Raw genomic sequence first — 19,579 nt, forward strand, 5'->3', positions numbered from 1 at the left:
ACCTGGCTCGCTTCTATTTCTAAGATAGGCTGCAGAAAGTAGCTATGGGGCCTTTTGCTTGATGCCCAGGGAGCTTTCATGTGGTGGTTTCTTCCCATGCTCTTTAACATCTATATGAAACTGTTAGAAGAGGTCATCAGGAATTTTGGACTGGGGTGCTGTCAGTACGCTGATGACACCCAACTCTATCTTGCTGTTCCTTTTGAGTCAGGTGAGACAGCTGAGATTCTTGATAACTGCCTTGAGGCAGTGATGGGCTGGATGAGAATCAATACATTGAGGCCAAATCCAGACAAGATGGAGATACTGTGTGTCAAAGGTTCCCTAGTCCATGAAGTTAAGGGGCACCCAGTTCTGGATGGGGTCTTTCCGTCACAGACAGAATAGGTGAGGGATCTGGGTGTTCTCCATTGCTGTCGTTTGAGATTCATGTGATGGCAGTAGCAAAGTGTGCCTACCTCTATCTCCAACTGGTTCGCCAGCTTCAGCCTTTTGTGGACAGGGATAACTTGGCCACAGTGATCCATGCTCTGGTAACCTTCAGATTGGACTCCTGTAATGCATTCTAAATGGGCCTACCCTTGAAGATGGTCCAGAAGCTGGAAGTGTTGCAGAATGCAGCAGCTTGACTGATGATGGGAGACTCTGGCCAGACACACATCATGCTGGTCTTGAAAGATCTGCATTGCCTCCATTTTCACCACCAAGTCCAATTCAAACTACTGACATTAACACATACAACCCTAAATGGTTTGGGCCCTGGTTATCTGAAGGCACGCCTTGTGCCTTACAGACCTGCCCAAGCACTGAGATCTCAAGGAGACTCCCTTCTTGTGTTCCAACTCTCTGAGGCACATGGGGTGATGACAGGAAGAAGGGCCTGGAAGGGTTTCCCAAAGGGGTGGGAGTTAATTTTTTAAAATATATTTTTTAAGTTTGTCACAATTTTATTGGGTGGTATGACTATATACGGTCCTGTCAACTTGGGCCTGGAGGGGGTGGGAAGGGGAGAGTCCTCAGGTGGAAATATACACAGCTATGCTTCCCTACCATATTCTGCACAACTGAGCCACTTCAGGGGCATTTTGAAGCCTGAAGAATGTTTCAGGGGTTTCTCAACAATTAAAAAGATGAGAAAGGCTGTTATAAGTGAAAGAGCAATACTGTACCACTGAGGCACAATACAGTGCAAATTTTCTCCAGATGAAGTAAGTCAAGCTACAAATCACAAGCAAAGCAACCTCTATTCCCAGGCTAAACTGACCTGTGAGAGAATTCTCAAAATTGATGATTATTCAATTCTAAGCATAAGTGATCTAATGCACTCTCTGATTATTTATATGCAAACCCATACTACCCAATAATCTTCTCCATTTATTTTAGGAACTTCTGTTGTTAAGAACACTAGACAGAGAAGGAAACTTTGAGGCCTCGCCTCAGTCCCGCGTTACAGTGTATTTAGCCAAGCCTATCTTCAGCCCTATGGACGTATTTCTGGGTAGCACACCTTGGCTACTCAAAAAGGTTTCTGCCTAACGTCCCAACAAAATTTATGCATCATCACTACGAAGCAAGGAGCATGAATGGTAAACGCATGGTAAAATGCTTTAAGGCCAGCATCTCAAGATGCATGAAAACATTAAACTGGGAAGAGTAATGTACCGTCAGTTATTTTAGGGACGATAAATGGAAAGAAAATAAAACCTTTCCGAAATAGGCACAGCCTTGAAAAAGATGCTGGCTGGCAAGTGACAATTCTTCACAATGTGGACAATCTTGCACTCCTATGAAGTTCCTGATCTGTATTCTCCCAGTTTTATTTAGCATAAGCACAAAATCATTCACATTCCATCCCCACTCTCTATTGCAGTCTTTTGGGAGGGGAGCACGGTATAGCCCAACCCTGTCTGATCTCGGAAGCTAAGCAGGGCTGGTACTTGGATGAGAGGCATGAAGAAAGGCTCTGCAGAGGGAAGCACCTCTGCTTCTTACTTACCTTGAAAGTCTCTTGTGGGGCTGCCCACAAATCCGCTGAGAGTTGGCCTTAGACACGCACACGTACACACTATAGACTTTTGCTACAGAATTATTAAGACTGAATAATCTCAGTCCATTAAAATTAATGCTAGCTTTGGCACTGATTCACCTTGCATTCTCTCTAGCTTCCCAAACCAAGCTTAGTATGGCTGACACTTTCTGTTGAGGCCGAATACCGTTTGTAGCCACAGTAAAATCACTGAACCAAATTACAGTGGCAGATTGAACAGATCAAATAGCCATTTACTTAATATAAGCACAAAATCATTCAGGTACAGGGTTCCTGGGGGACGAGAACATCATTTTGACCTTTTTTGGCCTGTACAAATAGCACTCAGGCATACAGTCAGTGAATCTTGGGGCTGATGGCCCACTTAGGACCTTCCTCCCACCTCTGCATGCTGATCTTGGGAGTTTCAGCCCCTTTAGAGAGGGACTGACTGGGTTCACTTGCTGTCAGCCTCCAGGGCTACATATCCCTGGCTGCTGTCCTGGGCCTAATATACAACTGAGCTTGCCCCTCCGTTACCATCTTGTTCCTCCCACATGACATTTTTCTGCCTTAAGGGTCACTGCTGGTCTGCTACTCTCCTGGGGATGGTGAGTCTGATCAGTGCATGGCCTGAGAAGGACCTGAGGTTCAACCAAGGTGACTAGCGCTGGCCCATGCACACCAGCTGGCCAGCTCACAACTAGGGTAGAGTCAGTATGGTTAACTCAGTCCACATTTGCACACCTCAGCCAGCCCTTGGAGCTGCCCTTATTCTTCACACCAATATGGACAGACCCATCCTGAACTGCATGCCCCGAATAGTTGACCAGGTCATTCCAACTAGATGCTTGATCCAGCGATATGCCCACTAACTGCACGCCTAACCTGATCACCAAGACAGGTGTTTCTCAGACAGATGCCAATGTCACCCGCAAATCCAGAGCCACCAGTCCAGCCCCTCAGAATGATATCTTTCCTTGGCAACATCTTTTATTGCCCCTGGTTGTCAGGTGGGGCAGAGGTGGGCTGCTTAGGCAGAGCCTTACAGTGTATATTCTCCATTACAAACATAATATTCTGCTCCAAGAGGGAGGGGAATTACTTCAGTCTGTATATATTAAGAAACTTAAGTGTATCTGCACAAGTATATTATATATAGTATATGTTATACAAAATATGCTGTTTTGCATAACATGGGAGAGGTAAGGGCAGCCAAAAGCTTGCCCTGATCACTGAAAATTTTATTCCACCCAACTCCCTGGCTTCCAAGATTTCAGCAGGCATTGCCCTGCTACAGTGACACTAATGTAGGCACCTCACAATCCCCTCATCTCCTGATGCCAGGTACAGAAAAAATATACTCCTAAACATTTGGGCCTGAAGTGAAGGGGAAAGCATCTAATGTGATACTCCATTATCTTGAACTGTTGAAGACGTTCCTGGTACAAACAAACCTGATTTCTTGAAAATTCTGTGAACATATTTTAAGTACCCAGAACATACTCTGGTTACAAACACAGAGACAGGTTTGCAGTTAAATAAATAAAGCCATTTAATTTCCTTCTACAAGCATAGTTCCTTAAGGACCTTATGCCCATTTTGGCAGGTTCACGTCAAGAATGCCAGCTTGTCTAAATCAATCATCAGTCACCAAATTTATCCAAGGTATGCTTACTTAAGTGACCCTTCTACCATACATTGTTTATTCCAGCCTATCACAGCCTGGATCATGAAACTGCTACCATGGAGTCTGGGATCATAAAAAAGCCATCAGAAGACAAAGTCTACCAAAACTATCACAGATCCTTGCTCTATACCATCACAGTGGACCAACTGGAGGGTTTCTTCACTGGCACCAGGCAAATTCAGGTGCATAAACAGGGCACTTCATTTTCATAGTTCCCCTATTACCATCTTCCATTGTTACAAATACAAAACTGCTAGAACTTGACAAGACCAACACAATATAATTTCTTATCTCCTGTTTCACTCTCCTTTCTGAAATTAACCCTCTACATTATTTCCCCAATATTCCCCTGCTTAGCTTCTCCTTTGCCCATCCAGGATTGGTTTTGTCTTACTGCCTGCCATCCCTTTTCCACTGGCCATGGTTAAGGTCTTTTAGTTCCATTCCTGTCTATCTCATCCCACGTTCTGGTCCCACTGTGGAAAATCCCGTACCTATCTCCTCTCTCTGGGCTGGTTTGCTCTGGACTAGTGAAGTGGGAGGAACAGACGCTGGAGTAGAAAGTAAGTCTAATAGGAGTATAAACCCATATTAAGATTGTATAAAGTTTTTATTCTTTAAGAGCTTGTCTCCCTTCGATCCTATCTATAGCTGAGATTTAGTCTTTGAAACTGAAAGTTGCATATACAATAAAGTAAGAAGACCGCCTTTCCCCTCTGGGCTTATGCTTTCAGATTTCACATGCAGAAGGTGCTCTTGTGTGACAGGCCTAACATAGGGACTAAGTTTGGTTAAGGCCATGCTAGGGCTTCCAGGTTTCCTCTTCTGGCAGCTTTCCACCCTTTGTGCTGCTTGAATGAGTAGCAAGAGCAAAAAGAGAGAGGTGACTAGTGTCACAGAGTGGTCAAAAACCCACTGCACTCTTCCTAACAATCTCCACCTCCAGCCACTCCAGTCCATACCAAGACTTTCAAGCATATCTTTGAGGTCATCAAGGTTAAAATCTGAGATTTGCTGAATAATGGATTCTGCACTACATTTTCCACAGAATCACAGAATGAACACAGTTATGTGTTTCAGAAAGTGGCTCTTCCCATCATAATCAAGCCTAATCATCATAGTCAACCATCAACTAAGTGAGGCCTCTTTTTGACCACAACATTTCCTTGGCTATTTCTGCCCTTTCAAATATATTGCTCTGTGTCCTCATAAAAAATGTATAAACAGTGTCCTTCTCAGAAATTAGAATGGTGGCACTAAGATTCCCTAGAAGCTTTAGAAAGCATCTAGAGAACCCATTCTTTTGTCAGTTCCCGCAACCGCGGCATTACCTTCATACGTTCCTACTTCAAGAAGAGTCCCACTTTTCTCAAGTTCAAGGAACTCCTGCACAGTTAGAAAGTTATAATCCACACCAGGCACTTCTCCTTCTCGTGGAGGACGGGTTGTGCCTAGAGGAGAAAAGAAAGGACCAAACATTAAACAAATCTATAAGACAACAGAATACGCAAGAGGAGGTAAACAGCACATAACCCCACTAACTGAGATGAAAGTCAACCAGACTGAGAAGAATTCAACATCCTAGAGCATCTTTCAGGAAACAATACAGCAAAACACTGTTGTGGGATAGGCAGAGTTTCTCTGCTACTCTTTCACCCCACATCTCCTTCAGAGGAAGGAAAACAGCTAGAGGTGTCTCTCATGGGGAGTCACATCTTCAGTTTCATGGTTTTGCAATGTCTTTCCCATGTTAGCCCATAGTTATTCTGTTTCACTATTACAACCTGCCAGTTTTCCATGCCAAGGGTCTCCAGGGGGTACACGTAAAAGATGCACACAAACATTTTTTAAATCAGAAGTTCACAACTTAGTACATGCAATATCTGTCATACCTCATTATCATCTAGTCCACTGGCACAAGGAAACTCGAATTAATTTTAACTTTATTTCACAGCTTTCCCCTCTACCACCCATACATAAAATGTTTATTAGCATACACCTACCTATTTTCCATAGTTCTTTTAAGGACAACTTCAAAGCTAAACTTTTGTTAATCTTCTCTCTATTTCTCTGCATTAAATCATCATATCTGTTACAATTACTGGACTAATTTTCTGTATTTGTTTCATCTTAGTGTTCTTAATTTCCTAAGCATGCCGAAGTCTAAATTGTCCTTCACTGTCCTGTGTGGGGCAGCCTGCAAACACACCTTGAAGGAATTAGAAAGTAATAAGCCAGGTACATTGTTCAGAACACTGCACGCTGTTGTTATTGTTGTTAGGTGCGAAGTCGTGTCTGAATCATCATGACCCCATGGACAATGATCCTCCAGGCCTTCCTGTCCTCTACCATTCCCGGGAGTCCACTGCAAACTTTATTCGTCTCAATGGGAGAGCCCTACACGTGCTTAATGTATTGTAAATACCATTCCTTGCCCTCTTTATGGGATAGAATTGGGGACCTAATGGTTTTACCATCTCTATGAGGCAGATTGAGGATTTAATGGTTTTGCCACATCTTGTTATTTTTATTTGATGTATTTTTGTCTGTGGTTTTAAGGGGTATTTTACTGGAGTTTTTATACAAACATTTGTAACCCGCCACGAGCCGTATGGGAGTGGCGGGTAAGAAGTCTAATAAATAAATAAATTAATTAACATGCTCAACTTTGAGTGTCTTACATTAACTCTGCAAAGTTAAAATGTGGGATGCAATCCTTGATACTCCTTCAAAGCATTTGGCAAATTCCCACTGTGTTGTTTATTAGCAGTGATTTTATTTAACATTATCATCTTCTGAGACTTGTTGGTTCTACTTTCGTCTCAAGGCCGACACAAAATGGAATCAAGTGGATTTGTTCCTGCCTGTTCTTTGCTCACCCAGGATGCTCAGAGAACAAAGGGTTGCCTAGGATATTGATGTATTCATTGACACTGAAGGTGACCCCCATGTCTTTTTATTTGGCTTCAGCTGTGATCTGAACACAAATGCATTTCAAAGAAGTTTGTGTTACGTTCGGGGAAATGGTGAATTACGATGAAAATGTACAATATAACTTCATATAGTTTCACCCCATTCTGTTAGATCAACAGAGTTGCAGATACCCGCAATCCCACACTGTTAATCAGTGCACGGATTACTCTCAGCTTCACCACATCTGAGCAAACATTCCCAAGGCAAATGGTGAAAGAGAGTAAAGAAAACAAGGGGCAAGGGAATCCCCGCCTCTTCCTTTCTTGTAGTAAAGGGACAGGCTGCTGCCAGGACACACGCCTGACAGATGGCATTTCAAAGAGTTTTTATGAACCATCTGGGCTGTACACAAAGAGCACAAACCACATTTACTACCAACCCAGTGGGTTATTGAAGAAAAGACACCAAAGAACAAGCAAACCAAAATTCAGTCCCTTTTCCTAAAACCACTGGTCTAGAAATAAGGCTTGGATTGAGATCTTGCAGGGAAGATATGAACACAGAATTAAATCATGTCATTCGTCATCACTGTTCTCGAAGCTCTTGTGGTCTTCAGTAAGTCTCCCCCTCCTTATCAGGCACACACAAGGTCAGCTAGCACTCAAGACTAGAGACAAATAAACAACCCCCCCAAAAAGGAAAAGGAAAATTTGGACTACAAAACACCCTCAAGAAAATGTAACTTGGATGAGAGGTCCAACAGACCCTTGATGAGGACGCTGCTATGACAACACTTTAATTATAGGAAAAGATATATATTAAGGTATTTCACCCATTCCTGCTCTTCAAGCAGTGATGAAGAACATGATCAGTGCATTCCATCACAAATCATGAAACAAAATAACAACAGCAATAACAAAAGCACATCCCAAAATCATTCCTTGCTAACAACCCAGGAACATAACAAAAATAGAGTCCAATAGCACCTTTATGATCAACAAAGATTTATTCAAGGCGTGAGCTTTCTATTTTTGTTGTGCTACCCACTTGAACACAGGAACATGTTCTGCAGGAAATCTGGTCCTCAGCATGTAGCAGGAATGGCAAACCAAATCAGATTTAAATCCACAACCTGTGGGTGCAAATATTTACGAACTGCCAATTCTACAGGTATAAATTGCTAGTTTTTCAGAAGTTTTTCATTCTCAAAATCCACAGTTCCAGTCCACAGCTGTGATCTTCATCCTGCCCTCACAATGTATATAAGGGAATCTGTGTCTGCCATGTTATTATTACAGAACCATCTTAACACAATGCACTACTGTATTCATTTTGTTTTCTGTGTATTTTAGACAACTTCTCTCAATAAGCTCAGTGTTTCCTACAACAGCAGAAGGTTCTCTGTGGGTTCATCCTTTGATATTTCTATAAACTTGAAGGCCTATTAAAATGGTGGGGGCAAATGTGTGGACCCTTACCACCTGGACTTTCACTCCTTTGCCTTCAAAAGTCTAGGACGGCACTGTAAGAATCTGTGCCACTGGACCTATCTGTATGGTGATGTGCCTTTAAATCTCATCGCAATGCCTCAGATAACTGACCCCCTACACTGCCGCAGTAATGTCTAAAAGGCCGCACAGTTTGTCATGATCTGATATAGTTATTATATTGTTTAACGTAGCCATAAATACTTCAAAATGCTCCTAAATTATACCTTAGCCACCAGGTTCACTTGGAAAATCGGTGTGCTCTCTTTCATTTTTACTGTGCAAGGTTTTATGTTGCTTAATAGATGTTGACACCCTGGGGCTAAATTAATTAGAAACTTGCCTACCGTAATCTTAGAACAACACTTCAAGGAGCCCGTATTCTGATACCTCATTTACCTTCATATTAGATCAGCACAATTATCTGATATTGTACAGCAATTAAAGCATAGAAACAGTCTTCGAGAAACACAGGGTTTAGAGAGCAAGGAATGAAAACAAATAAAAGTTCCCAGCATTTTAAAACGTATCAAATATATAAGCCCTTCTATGTTATCAGAAGCTGTGGTCTTCATCCTACGAGTTGGGACCTTCAGATAATTTAGGAACCACATAACTGACCCTAGGAATGCTTTTTTGTTTTTTGGCCTCTGTTTTCTCAGTGGAAGAAGGGAGACATTTGTCCAGAAACACCAATTTCAGAAGAGGTGTCAAAAGACCTGAATCAAATTGAGATGACAAGAGAGGAAGCCCTATGACTTATGGGCAAATTCTAAACAGACACATCACCAGGTCCAAATGGCATACAATCAAGAATTCTGAAAGAACTCAAATGTGAGCTTGCTGACCTCCTGACAAAAAAATATATGCAATCTATCACTAAAATCTGCTTCCATTCCTGAACACGAAAAGATAGCTAATCATAGAATCATAGTTAGAAGGGATCTCCAGGGTCTTCTAATCCAACCCTCTGCAGAATGCAGGAAATTCACAAGTACCTGCCCACCCACAGTGACCCCAATTCCATGCCCAGATGATCCCCAGACAGTCTAGCCTGGAGGAAATTTGCCTCCTGGCCCCAAAGTGGTGAGAAACTACAGGCTAGTCAGTACACTTATGGAGTAGAGGTCCATCGGTGGTTATTAGCCAGAAGGTATAGATGGCACACTATATCTGGGGCAGTGATGCTCTGCATTCTTGGTGCTTCTGTCTAAATAGTGGGAGGGCTTCTAGAACTCTGGCCTCACTGGTGGACCCTCTGATGGCACCTGAGTTTTGGCTATTATGTGACACAAAGTGCTGGACTGGATGGACCACTGGCCGGATCCAACATGTATTTTCCTAAGTTGCTTCACAACATGGGAAAAGCCTTTTCTTGGTCTTATATTATAGCCCAAGTAAAAACTAGCAGCCTCCAAACAGGGCAAAGGAGCTCCCACAATACTCAGAAGCCTCTAGCACCACATATAAGTGTCCAAGTTCCTTTTGCTGCCTTCTGCACTTGATGGAAGTCATTTTATCTACTATGAGAAATACAAGAGTATGTTTTTGTATCACGGAGGGTCCTGTCTGACCTTGGAGTTGTGCAGGTTGAAAAGAGAGCCAGTTTAGTGTAGTGGTTAGGAGTGCAGACTTCTAATCTGGCGAGCCGTGTTTGATTCCACGTTGCCCCTCCATACGCAGCCAGCTGGGTGACCTTGGGCTCACTACAGCAGTAATATCAGGGCCCTCTCAGACTCACCTACCTCACAGGGTGTCTGTTGTGGGGAGAGGAAAGGGAAGATAAATGTAAGCCGCTTTGAGACTCCTTCGGGTAGACGAAAGCAGCATATACCACCACCACCACCATTACCACCACCAACACCTCCTCCCCCCGTCCTCCTAGTGCACTCCAGATAACATTGGAAGAATGCTGGGGGCAAGAGCCCCCCCTCCCCCCCAGTTTGGAAATACTCTGAAACCAAGACTTCTAGTAGGACTGTCAGGTCCAGGAAGGGAAACTACTGGATATTTGGGGGTAGAGTCTGGGGAGGACAGGAACCTAAGTGAAGTAAAATACTATAAGCATACATTTTCTCCAGAGGAACTGATCTATGGAGTTTGGAGATGAGCTGTAATTCTGGGGGATCCTGGGACTAATTCTGGGACTCACCTGGAGGCATCCCTATCTAAAACACTCAGATTAATTTTTGGCATACAGTCTATGCAGTTTTTCTATATTAATTCCAAGGCAGACATGGAGGGGTCTAATCATCAGCATCTGGCCCAAACTGAAGCTCATTTCAGTAGATACAGCAACTGTTCAAATCTTCCTTTCTACTCCAGCATATCAAATGCAACCACTGTAGTCACCGCCCTCCCCACTTGAGCATTTTATTTGAAAATTCTGGAGCAATTTTACTGCACAAGAACTTTAAGACAAGCTCTGCTGGATCAGACCAGTGTCCCATCTAGTCCAGGATTCTTTAAAGGTGCCATTGAGCTCAACCTTTGTTCTATCATTAGCTAGGTTAGGCTAGAAGGGAATGACCAGCACAATGTCGCCCACAGTGAGCTTCATAGCTGGGGGAGGATTTGAATTCAGGTCTCCATAACCCTAGTCCAGTACCTTGCTGATTCCCTCTCCCCCAGTTTTTCATTTCACAATTTTAAACTGAAAATGAAGTAACACCCTTGCTGCCTTGGAAACCTTCTGCGACTCAGAGATGTCCATTCTATTTAAAGGTCACCTTCTTCTCCCATGTCATCAGATAATTCGGAAAGTCTGCTTGGCTCTTCCTTGATCTGTCACCTAAATCATAGTTAAACGGAAGGCGAGGAGAACTTTGCAGTTCTGCTGACGGCAACAAGAGAGCAGAACAGACGAAGACAACCTGCTCCGTCTCCGGAAAAGGCAACCTGATTAGTGGCCAGACATGAACATGAACTAATCATCCGTGACACATTATTAGAAATACCATCCCAGTAAATTGCAACAAAAATCCTGTAAAAATTCAGGAAATGGCAATACCGTGACATGCAACACCATCAACAGTCAACAGTGTACCTATCATCCCAATAATGATTTTTTACATGATTGAGAGGAAAGCAGTGAGTCATCCACCTGTTACCTTTAGCAGCAGCTACAAAGCAGCAAGAGAACTCAGTCTCTAATAAGCAACCCATAAGTCCCAAGGGGGGATGGGAATCGAAACTCAGCCACTTACAGCTCTTTTTATGCTTTTATTCCAGGCCAATATTGGACATCCAATAGCTTAAGTCAAGTGGATTCCTCAAAATGAAGGTACTTTCATTATAGATATCACACAAATGGGAAACTGCCCCAAGATTATGAACTGGAACAATGTGAACCTGGGGATGGGAGTGTATAAGCGTATTTTTTGTCATGGTCTGCTTCCTAACTGTTCTCTTGCTTCCTCCCGTTGTCCTCCTGCTCCAATTCTATTAGCCATTAAGACTGTGCATTTTTTTTTGGGGGGGGAATCTAGTAAGTTTTGGATTTTGAATCCCGTGGGGGGTCCACCAGTAAGGTTATCTGGAATGTTGGGGTACCAGATCGAGGTTTTTTATTTATTTTAGATTTCCAGAATTATGGGCCCATGCAGAAACCAGATATCTCTAAGAGGTCTGGAGTGGAGGTCTTTTGTTGTGGTGGGGGAAATGGTACTAAATTTGCAAGAAACCATAATGTCTCTACCCAAAAGCCCACTGCATTTTCACACAAAGGGGCCCAATTTTCTGGTGCTCTCAGTTAGGTGTCCCCAGCCATTCTGATTTCCATTGTTACCTATGGGGGAGGGGGAAAATACCATACTTCTTTCAAGGCAACAACCCCCCCCCCCACACACACACACAACAGAGCTCCCTGACCAATAGGCCACACTGCCAACTGTTACTTGAAGAGGCAGTAGCTGAATTTTTTGAGTCAAGAGTACCACTTCTGGGGGAAACCACTGGGTACCTCTAGGAATCACCAGAAACTCTAGTTTTACTGTAGAGTTTCTGGCAATTTCAGGAATTACCCAACCTCACTTTACAGGTTTTCTCTGGAAATAACGTCACAGCACAGACTGTCCATAATCCTTTAAGAGAGTTCCTGCCAAGCATGGCCTGGAAACCATATAGCTCACAAAGGCTTTGAGATAAGGTAGCCAAACAGATATCAGTTTCTCTATAGAAAATGGCAATTATGGATACTGGACTCAATGATATTTATTCCAGATTCAGGTCTGGGAGTTGGCAAACTATTTGGAGAAACCTGAAGGAATAATGCCCCTTGGCTGGGCCAGAGCCAGCCATTTGCCTAAATTCTTCTGGCCTCACTGGAGCTTCTATGGAGTGGGAAATGACTGTGCTTGCAAGTTGCCATTGCGACCATTATGTTGGGCCGTCACAGGAGTCATTTAAGGACTCATTTGACATTTCAGGTTTTGTGACTGTAATTCTGATCATTTGTTTATTTATTGTTAGCCAGATTTGTCTTTTTAAATTATTTGTTTGTTTTGTTCTCCATTTGAGCACTGGAGGGTAGTAGTTGTGTGTGTGTGTGTGTGGGTAAAATTAGTAGATCTTAGATGTCACTTCATGTTTAGGAACTCTATCTATTTTTGAACTTCCTAGAGCATCATAATGTCACTTCCTGTTCCAAAACATGAAGTGATGTCTTAGAAGTTCCTATCTGTTTAATGCTGCTAGGGCTGGCAACACAAGTATGTAGTGTTTTATTTTCCTAATAAACTCTTAGGGTTTTTTGGTGAGGCAGGGATCGCATATCTGTTGGTGGGGGGCGGTATTGGAGGGGGAGGGGGGATTGTGCACCTTTATATATTTCCCCTCACTTTTTAAAAATATTTACTTTTATTTTTAAAAGAAGAATTGTGGGCTTGTTTGTTTTTTTGCTTTTGGGGGCTGCTCTGATCTGTCTGTGTATTTGGGAACAGGAAGTGACATAATGGCATTTTAGGAATTTTAAAGGAGAGAGAATTCCTAGAGCATCATGATGCCACTTTGTGTTCTAAAACAGTAGATAACATCTCAATAAGGTTGCCAGGTCTCCTGCTATCTGTCAAAGCAAACTATGGTCCCCTCACCACCAGAAGAGCATCCTAAACTTCATGGGCAAATAACAAACCAGCGTCGATCACATAGAAGAGGTGGGAAAGCTTCCTCAAATCAACAAACAAAAAACTGGACTTTGCTCTGCTAGATTAAAGGATTAAAGCATAGCATTCCCAACCCACCCCCACGCCCAATAATAAACTGGAGATCAGAGCCCCTAGAAAGATCCCCTCCTTATTCTACCTGATTTTGGAAGGTTTTCCAGTCATTCCATAGTTCCATTTTTCATTCTGTAAATGCACAAAACCACCAGAAAACGAGAATTTCTGTATGAACATCCCCATCAGCTGTAACTCCAACCAGGAACAGAAATGGATGGATCCATTAGCTCCTAATAGTAGCACACTTCAACTTAGTCGTTACAGAAGCCATAATGGAAACAGTGGGAGTAGCTGGGGGCTCAAGGACAGTCTGTTTCCCCTCCTTTGCCCCTCTTGCTCGTGCTGCAAATAGGAAAGGGAGCCATTTGTGGCCTCTCTTGTCTCCACAGGCCACCGCAATATAAAATGGGAACAGCTGCAGTCTGGGATGAGGATCTTTTCTGCCACTCCTGGACTGCTGTCTGGGATGGCCAGTTAAAAAAGAGAAAGAAAATAAAAAGAACAGCTGTTGCTCCACGGCAATTCACGCACCCAATGGCTCTCTTAAGGGCATTAGTAATCTGATCAATGCCTACTCTACATTGAAAGCTACCTTCAGATTGTTTCTCTGCAAGGAGGAAGGCCAGAATCTAATTTTCCCAAAGGTTGAGAAAATTAAGCAAAAAAAAAAAATCAATTGAAGGTAAGATATATAAAGTCAAAGTCCACAAATTACCGTTGTTCTCTTACTGTTATAGAACCACAAAGGAGTTCAGGGTGAGAAGGTGGGTGAACAAGCCAACATTATTATAGAAGTTCTGGAGTTTTGAATGACACTCTCTTAGATAATTCTTAGGTTTCTAGGTGTCTCTGTTAATTTCACAAAGTGTTGTAGGTTGCCACTTGTTAGTAGCCTACACAGTAGGGATAAATTAGCAGGTTAAAAAGCCAAGGAAATGTCAGAAATGAAGACTCAAAGTGTGGTGGGGAACACACACAGGGTTGCGTTTCCTGCTGTCTAGGCTGGCACAGTTAATTCATGAGTCAAAGGGGAGGGAAGGAAAGCAATGCAGCATATTTTAGAGATACCGCTACCTTCCTACCAATACTGAGAAGGGCATTACCAATCAATGCAGGTAGAGAAGCACAAAACTGATGGAAGCTAATGCATTATGCCACCTGTCCCAATCAGCACACACAAAAAATCACCTTGATGAAGAGACTAGGTAAGTGGTAGGGAAATAAGGGAGGAATCCTGCTCCTTCCTTTCCTTCCTGGAGAAACAGGGGGACTGTTGGAAATAACAAAACACACTGAAAATAATATAGTGCCTCCTTCATGGGCTGACTTCATGATTTAGTAACATCACCTACGCAATGCAATATTGGACCTAAATATAGTCTTGTACCCAATACATTTTAAAGCCATAAAATGACAGAAGCAACCAATGAATTTCAGTGCTCTCAACACACCATAAAATACTAACATTTTGCCAAGACTGTTTTATAGACACCTCTTATGGGACCCCCTAATCCAACTGAATGGCTTGTAGATTATTATTATTATTTATTAAACTTATTTATCGTCTAGCTTGCTCACTAAAATCCAGATAGATTTCCCAGTACAGAGAGAGAAAAGGGGGAAAGTGAACATATAGTATAGGACGGTGATTGAATAATGCAATAGGACTAGGAGAACTAGGATTGCCAGGGTGGGGGCGGGGGTGTTCCCTGCTCTGGAACTTCACTCTATCCAGTATCTAGCTAGCCAAGTGAAATCACATGGTTCGGTAGAATAGTGCAAGTTAAGCATTTTTAAATGTTTGGTTAAGTTCCTGGTACCTCCAGTTGAAAGGTTTTTTGGTAATCAGAGAAGGAACATTTCTCCATCTTTACCACTGGAGAGTTAGTGCTGATTGAAGTAGACAGTACTCTGCATGGAACAATAACCTTATTGGAAACTGATTGCTATTAGGAAATGATTTACCATTTTCATTAATACCTAACAATGCAGAACATTCTGCATTACTGTGGGTCTACATATTCTATTTAAACGTATTTCTCAATGAATAATTGAAATTGATATTGAAACTGATCTTTGAAATTGGAATGCTTCCCACACTTTCCCATGGATAGCGGAGTCATCTACAAAGCCTTCCTTTGGTTTAACCTCATTCATGCTATCAAAATTTATTCAGGTTGGTCTGAAGCACCAGAACAAAGTTTGAGGTCAGCGGCAACTTAAAGACTAACAAAGTTTTATTCAAGGTATATAAGCTTTTTGTATGCATGCACGGTGAAACAAAACTTTCAACAATTACACACAGGTAGAGAGGGAGTAGGGGGTTATTAGCCAGAAAGAGACAATGACAAAAACAAAACACTAGCAGACAGCTCTCAACACAAAACAGTTTATCGCATCATCAATGATTTACAACCTCTACAACCATTCTGTTTCACAAGTAGCTGGGGTTAAATCTTTTATTGTGCACAGAGAGCTCAAAAAATCAACTCCTCAAACATCTCAAACGATTTCTCATCCACAATAATACATCTAATTTGAACGTGGTCACTGGTACCAGAACTTGCACTGGACTCAAACTCAGTTCTCACATCTGTTTGTTAACTCTCGTAAAGGTAAAAGTATCCCCTGTGCAAGCACCGGGTCATGTCTGACCCTTAGGGTGACACCCTCTAGCGATTTCATGGCAAACTCAGTACAGGGTGGTTTTGCCAGTGCCTTCCCCAGTCATTACTGTTTTACCACCCAACAAGCTGGGTACTCATTTTACCGACCTCGGAAGGATGGAAGGCTGAGTCAACCTTGAGCCGGCAACTGGGATCGAACTCCCAGCCTCATGAACAGAGCTTCAGACAGCATGTCTGCTGATTTACCACTATGTGCCACTTTTGTATTTGTATGTTAATTTACTACTATTTTTAAAATACTGCCTTGGATACCATGATGAGGGACCACAAGCACAACAAAGAATCCAGTTTACAAAAGGGCTTAACTCCTGTGAAATGGACTTCCAAAGGGGTGCAAAATAAGTTTTCGGTGGAGAAAAGGAGTCTTCTTGAACCAGAATGATGACGACCCAGAATGACGATGATGAAAAATCAATGGAGTGTGCTCAAAAGTTTCCTATCCTCATGACAGTGAAAAAGGAACCGAGGGAAGGGGGGATCTGCTGACAGAGCACATGATGTGTGGGGCAGGGATCTCACACATATGCTGGCTCTGGAAGGGGCAGGGTGTCCCGTCTTTGGAGTTTTAAAGCTAGAATGAAAATATGCAAGCTCAGCCCCAATGTGGGACCACATAAGATGGAAGTTGAACTCTCTAGCCTAGTGGTCCCCAACCTTCTTGTAGTTGGGGACCGCCTCTGAGGGTGGGAGAGAGCCGGCGGCCCAGCCGCCGCCGCACGTAAATGTGCACGCGCAGTAACCGCGCATATGCGTTTTCGCCACTAGGTGGCGCTAACGCGCATGCACAGAGCTGCCGCGCGTGCGCGTTTTCGCTAGCAGGGGGCGCAAACACGCATGCACGGCAGCTCCGCGTGTGCGCGTTTGCGTCGCTGGCATGCCGGCGGCCGCGCCTGCCTCTTTCCCCCCTCTCGGGGGAGGCAGGCACGGCCGCTAGGGGCCCGGTACCATGGCCTTCGTGGCCCGCTACCGGGCCGCAGACCGGGGGTTGAGGCTAGCCCTTCAAATGTGCCAAACCATTTTTTAAAATCCTTCAATAAACAAATACAAAAAACCATTTAATGTTCAAATGTTTTGCAACATCCAGACACTAGACACTCATCCCACACAAGCAATAGCAACATCTATCAGTTCCCATTCAATATTTTGCTGAATGTTCACTTAGCCGACAGCAGAAGAAAAAGAACAAGGCGCATAAGTGCTCCCATGAGGTGGCAAGTGATTAGAAGTCAGCAGATTTTGCATTCGGTATTTTCCAAAGGGCTGCAGAACTTTTTCATTTGTCCCACTTTCAACCATTGAGCAAATGGCCCGTGTGAGTTGATTTCATTCATTTTAAAACACGTTTTAACAGTTTCTCCACAGAGAAGACATAGACAATATTTTCAAGAATATTTTTGTTTATATGTAAATAACTTTAGCAACAGTTCCTATGTTAGAATCTGGATGTTTTCAGCATTATAGCTCTGCCAAATGTGACTCTATAAGATTTGTGACCAAATACCTGAGGGACCGCCTCTCCACCTACACTCCTCAGAGAGCCCTGTGCTCTACTACATCCAACCTAAGGCTAAGCTTTCTCCTTGTTTTATATTTATATTTATATTTATATTTATATTTATATTTATATTTATATTTATATTTATATTTATATTTATATTTATATTTATATTTATATTTATATTTATATTTATATTTATATTTATATTTATATTTATATTTATATTTATATTTATATTTATATTTATATTTATATTCCCCCGAAGGCTCAGGGTGGTTTACAGGGAACAGGAAACAGATACAGATAACATGGGGTAACACATGTGACAACAGCAATAACTACAACAACAATAATCCCAACATGACAACAGCAATAATAATATGATGACAGAACAGCAAAGGAGCCTTGGAACTTTGGAAAGGTCTCTGCTGCGACTTCACTGCCCTGCCATGTTGGTGCAGTCTGGCAGGGCAACACAAAACGCTAAACGTTTCTTCAAAAGGAAGATGTTCTAACTCTTGACCCAGGGTGGGATATAAAGGAGATAAATAAGCAAATGCTGAACATATGTGAAGCACTTTGGCTAGACCTATATTATTATGTGAATAATGATGGGAGAGGATTTGGTGAGCAACAAATTCTTATACTTCTCCATTCCTCCTGTGCTTTTATACTCCATACCAACCAATGTGACAATGTGATATTTTGACCGCTTATGCACTGGGAACTTCACTGCCCCAGCTCCCATGCAGGAGCACCAATCAGGGGCGGATGAGGTGTACCTGGCCAAATGCTCCCCTGTGTGGGTGCAGGAAGAGGTGGGGAAACCTGCCACGACTAAAACTCCAGCCTGCAGCCTGACATGAAACCTCCCGTGCATAAACTGTCTTTAAGTTGTCAACTGCAGCATACACATGGATCCTCTTCCTTATGAGATAGCCAAGAGAAGCAGATACTATGCAAACCCAAGAGGTACATGTCAGTTTCTCTTCCAAAGTAACAGGGACAATGCCTCTTGATTAATGCTGCTTCATTGGGACCTGAAGTGCATTATCTGAGTGCCGTATTGTAGGTTCCTTGAAATTTCACAAAGGATGCTTTACAGCCACTTGGGATGTCAAATGGTTCAGACTGTCTCTGTTAACAATTCTTATTAATCCTCTCAGCAGTCTGGGAAATAAATCAGGCTGAGGGACGATTTGCCAAGGGTCACCCTGTGATTCGCAGTTTGCAAAATGTAGAACTTGAACATCCCATGTCCAACATATTGTCTAGAGAAGCTAATTTTAGAATCATAGAGTTGGAAGGGACTTCTAGGGTTATCTAGTCCAACCCCATGCACTATGCAGAAACTCACAACTACCTGTCCATCCACAGTGACCCCAATTTCATGCCCAGGTGATCCCCCCCCACCCCCCCCCCCACACACACAAATCTCCAGAATCCAGACTGACCTAGAGGAAATTCACCTACCGCTTACCATTGAATACGTAAAGCTTTATGTATGTAAATATTACATACAAGTAGAGTACATGAACACTGTGACATGGATAGTGAAAAGACCCCAAGTCATTTTAACTTTCCAAGAGGATACAGAATGGCAGGTATAGCTTATGGTTATTTTCAGTATATCAACTGATAAAAATAAAACACACTTAGTTTCTGAGGTGATTTCCAAAGCAGCCACCAGTGCAAAGGGAAAAGCTAGAGTATCTACAAGCTTATGCCAGGTTAAACAAACTGAACTCATCAGCTTGAATGGAATCCTTAAAAAGGATTATATTTTACTTAAGAGCACTGCCCACCCTGCAAGGGGAAAGAACCTGAGAAATACTGTATTTGCCGGCGTATAAGATGACTGGGCGTATAAGACGACCCCTCAACATTTCCACTCACAATATAGAGTTTGTTACAATACATTACAGCACCTGTCATTGTCACTATTGTACGGCCACAGTGCGACCGGCCCACCCCTGCATCTGCCTGTGACCGGCACTAGAGTGCAAGTGCACATGTGTGAGCTCTGCGTAGACAATGGGCGGGCCAGAGCGCTGCTGCT

The 19,579-nt window shown here is 42.7% G+C and overlaps 1 protein-coding gene across 29 annotated transcripts in view; it reads right to left on the reverse strand.

Moving 5' to 3' along the window:
• MAGI1 (membrane associated guanylate kinase, WW and PDZ domain containing 1) overlaps nt 1–19,579 on the reverse strand; it is a 566,279-nt gene that overhangs the window by 144,248 nt on the left and 402,452 nt on the right. For all 29 annotated transcript variants that reach the window (XM_077325070.1, XM_077325078.1, XM_077325089.1 and 26 more), the window contains one exon: nt 5,048–5,167. In XM_077325070.1, coding sequence (XP_077181185.1) covers nt 5,048–5,167 — 120 coding nt within the window. The remainder of the gene's footprint in view (nt 1–5,047; nt 5,168–19,579) is intronic.

This window comes from Paroedura picta, chromosome 3 (genome assembly GCF_049243985.1).
Source record: "Paroedura picta isolate Pp20150507F chromosome 3, Ppicta_v3.0, whole genome shotgun sequence".
In the NCBI taxonomy this organism is placed as follows: domain Eukaryota; kingdom Metazoa; phylum Chordata; class Lepidosauria; order Squamata; family Gekkonidae; genus Paroedura; species Paroedura picta.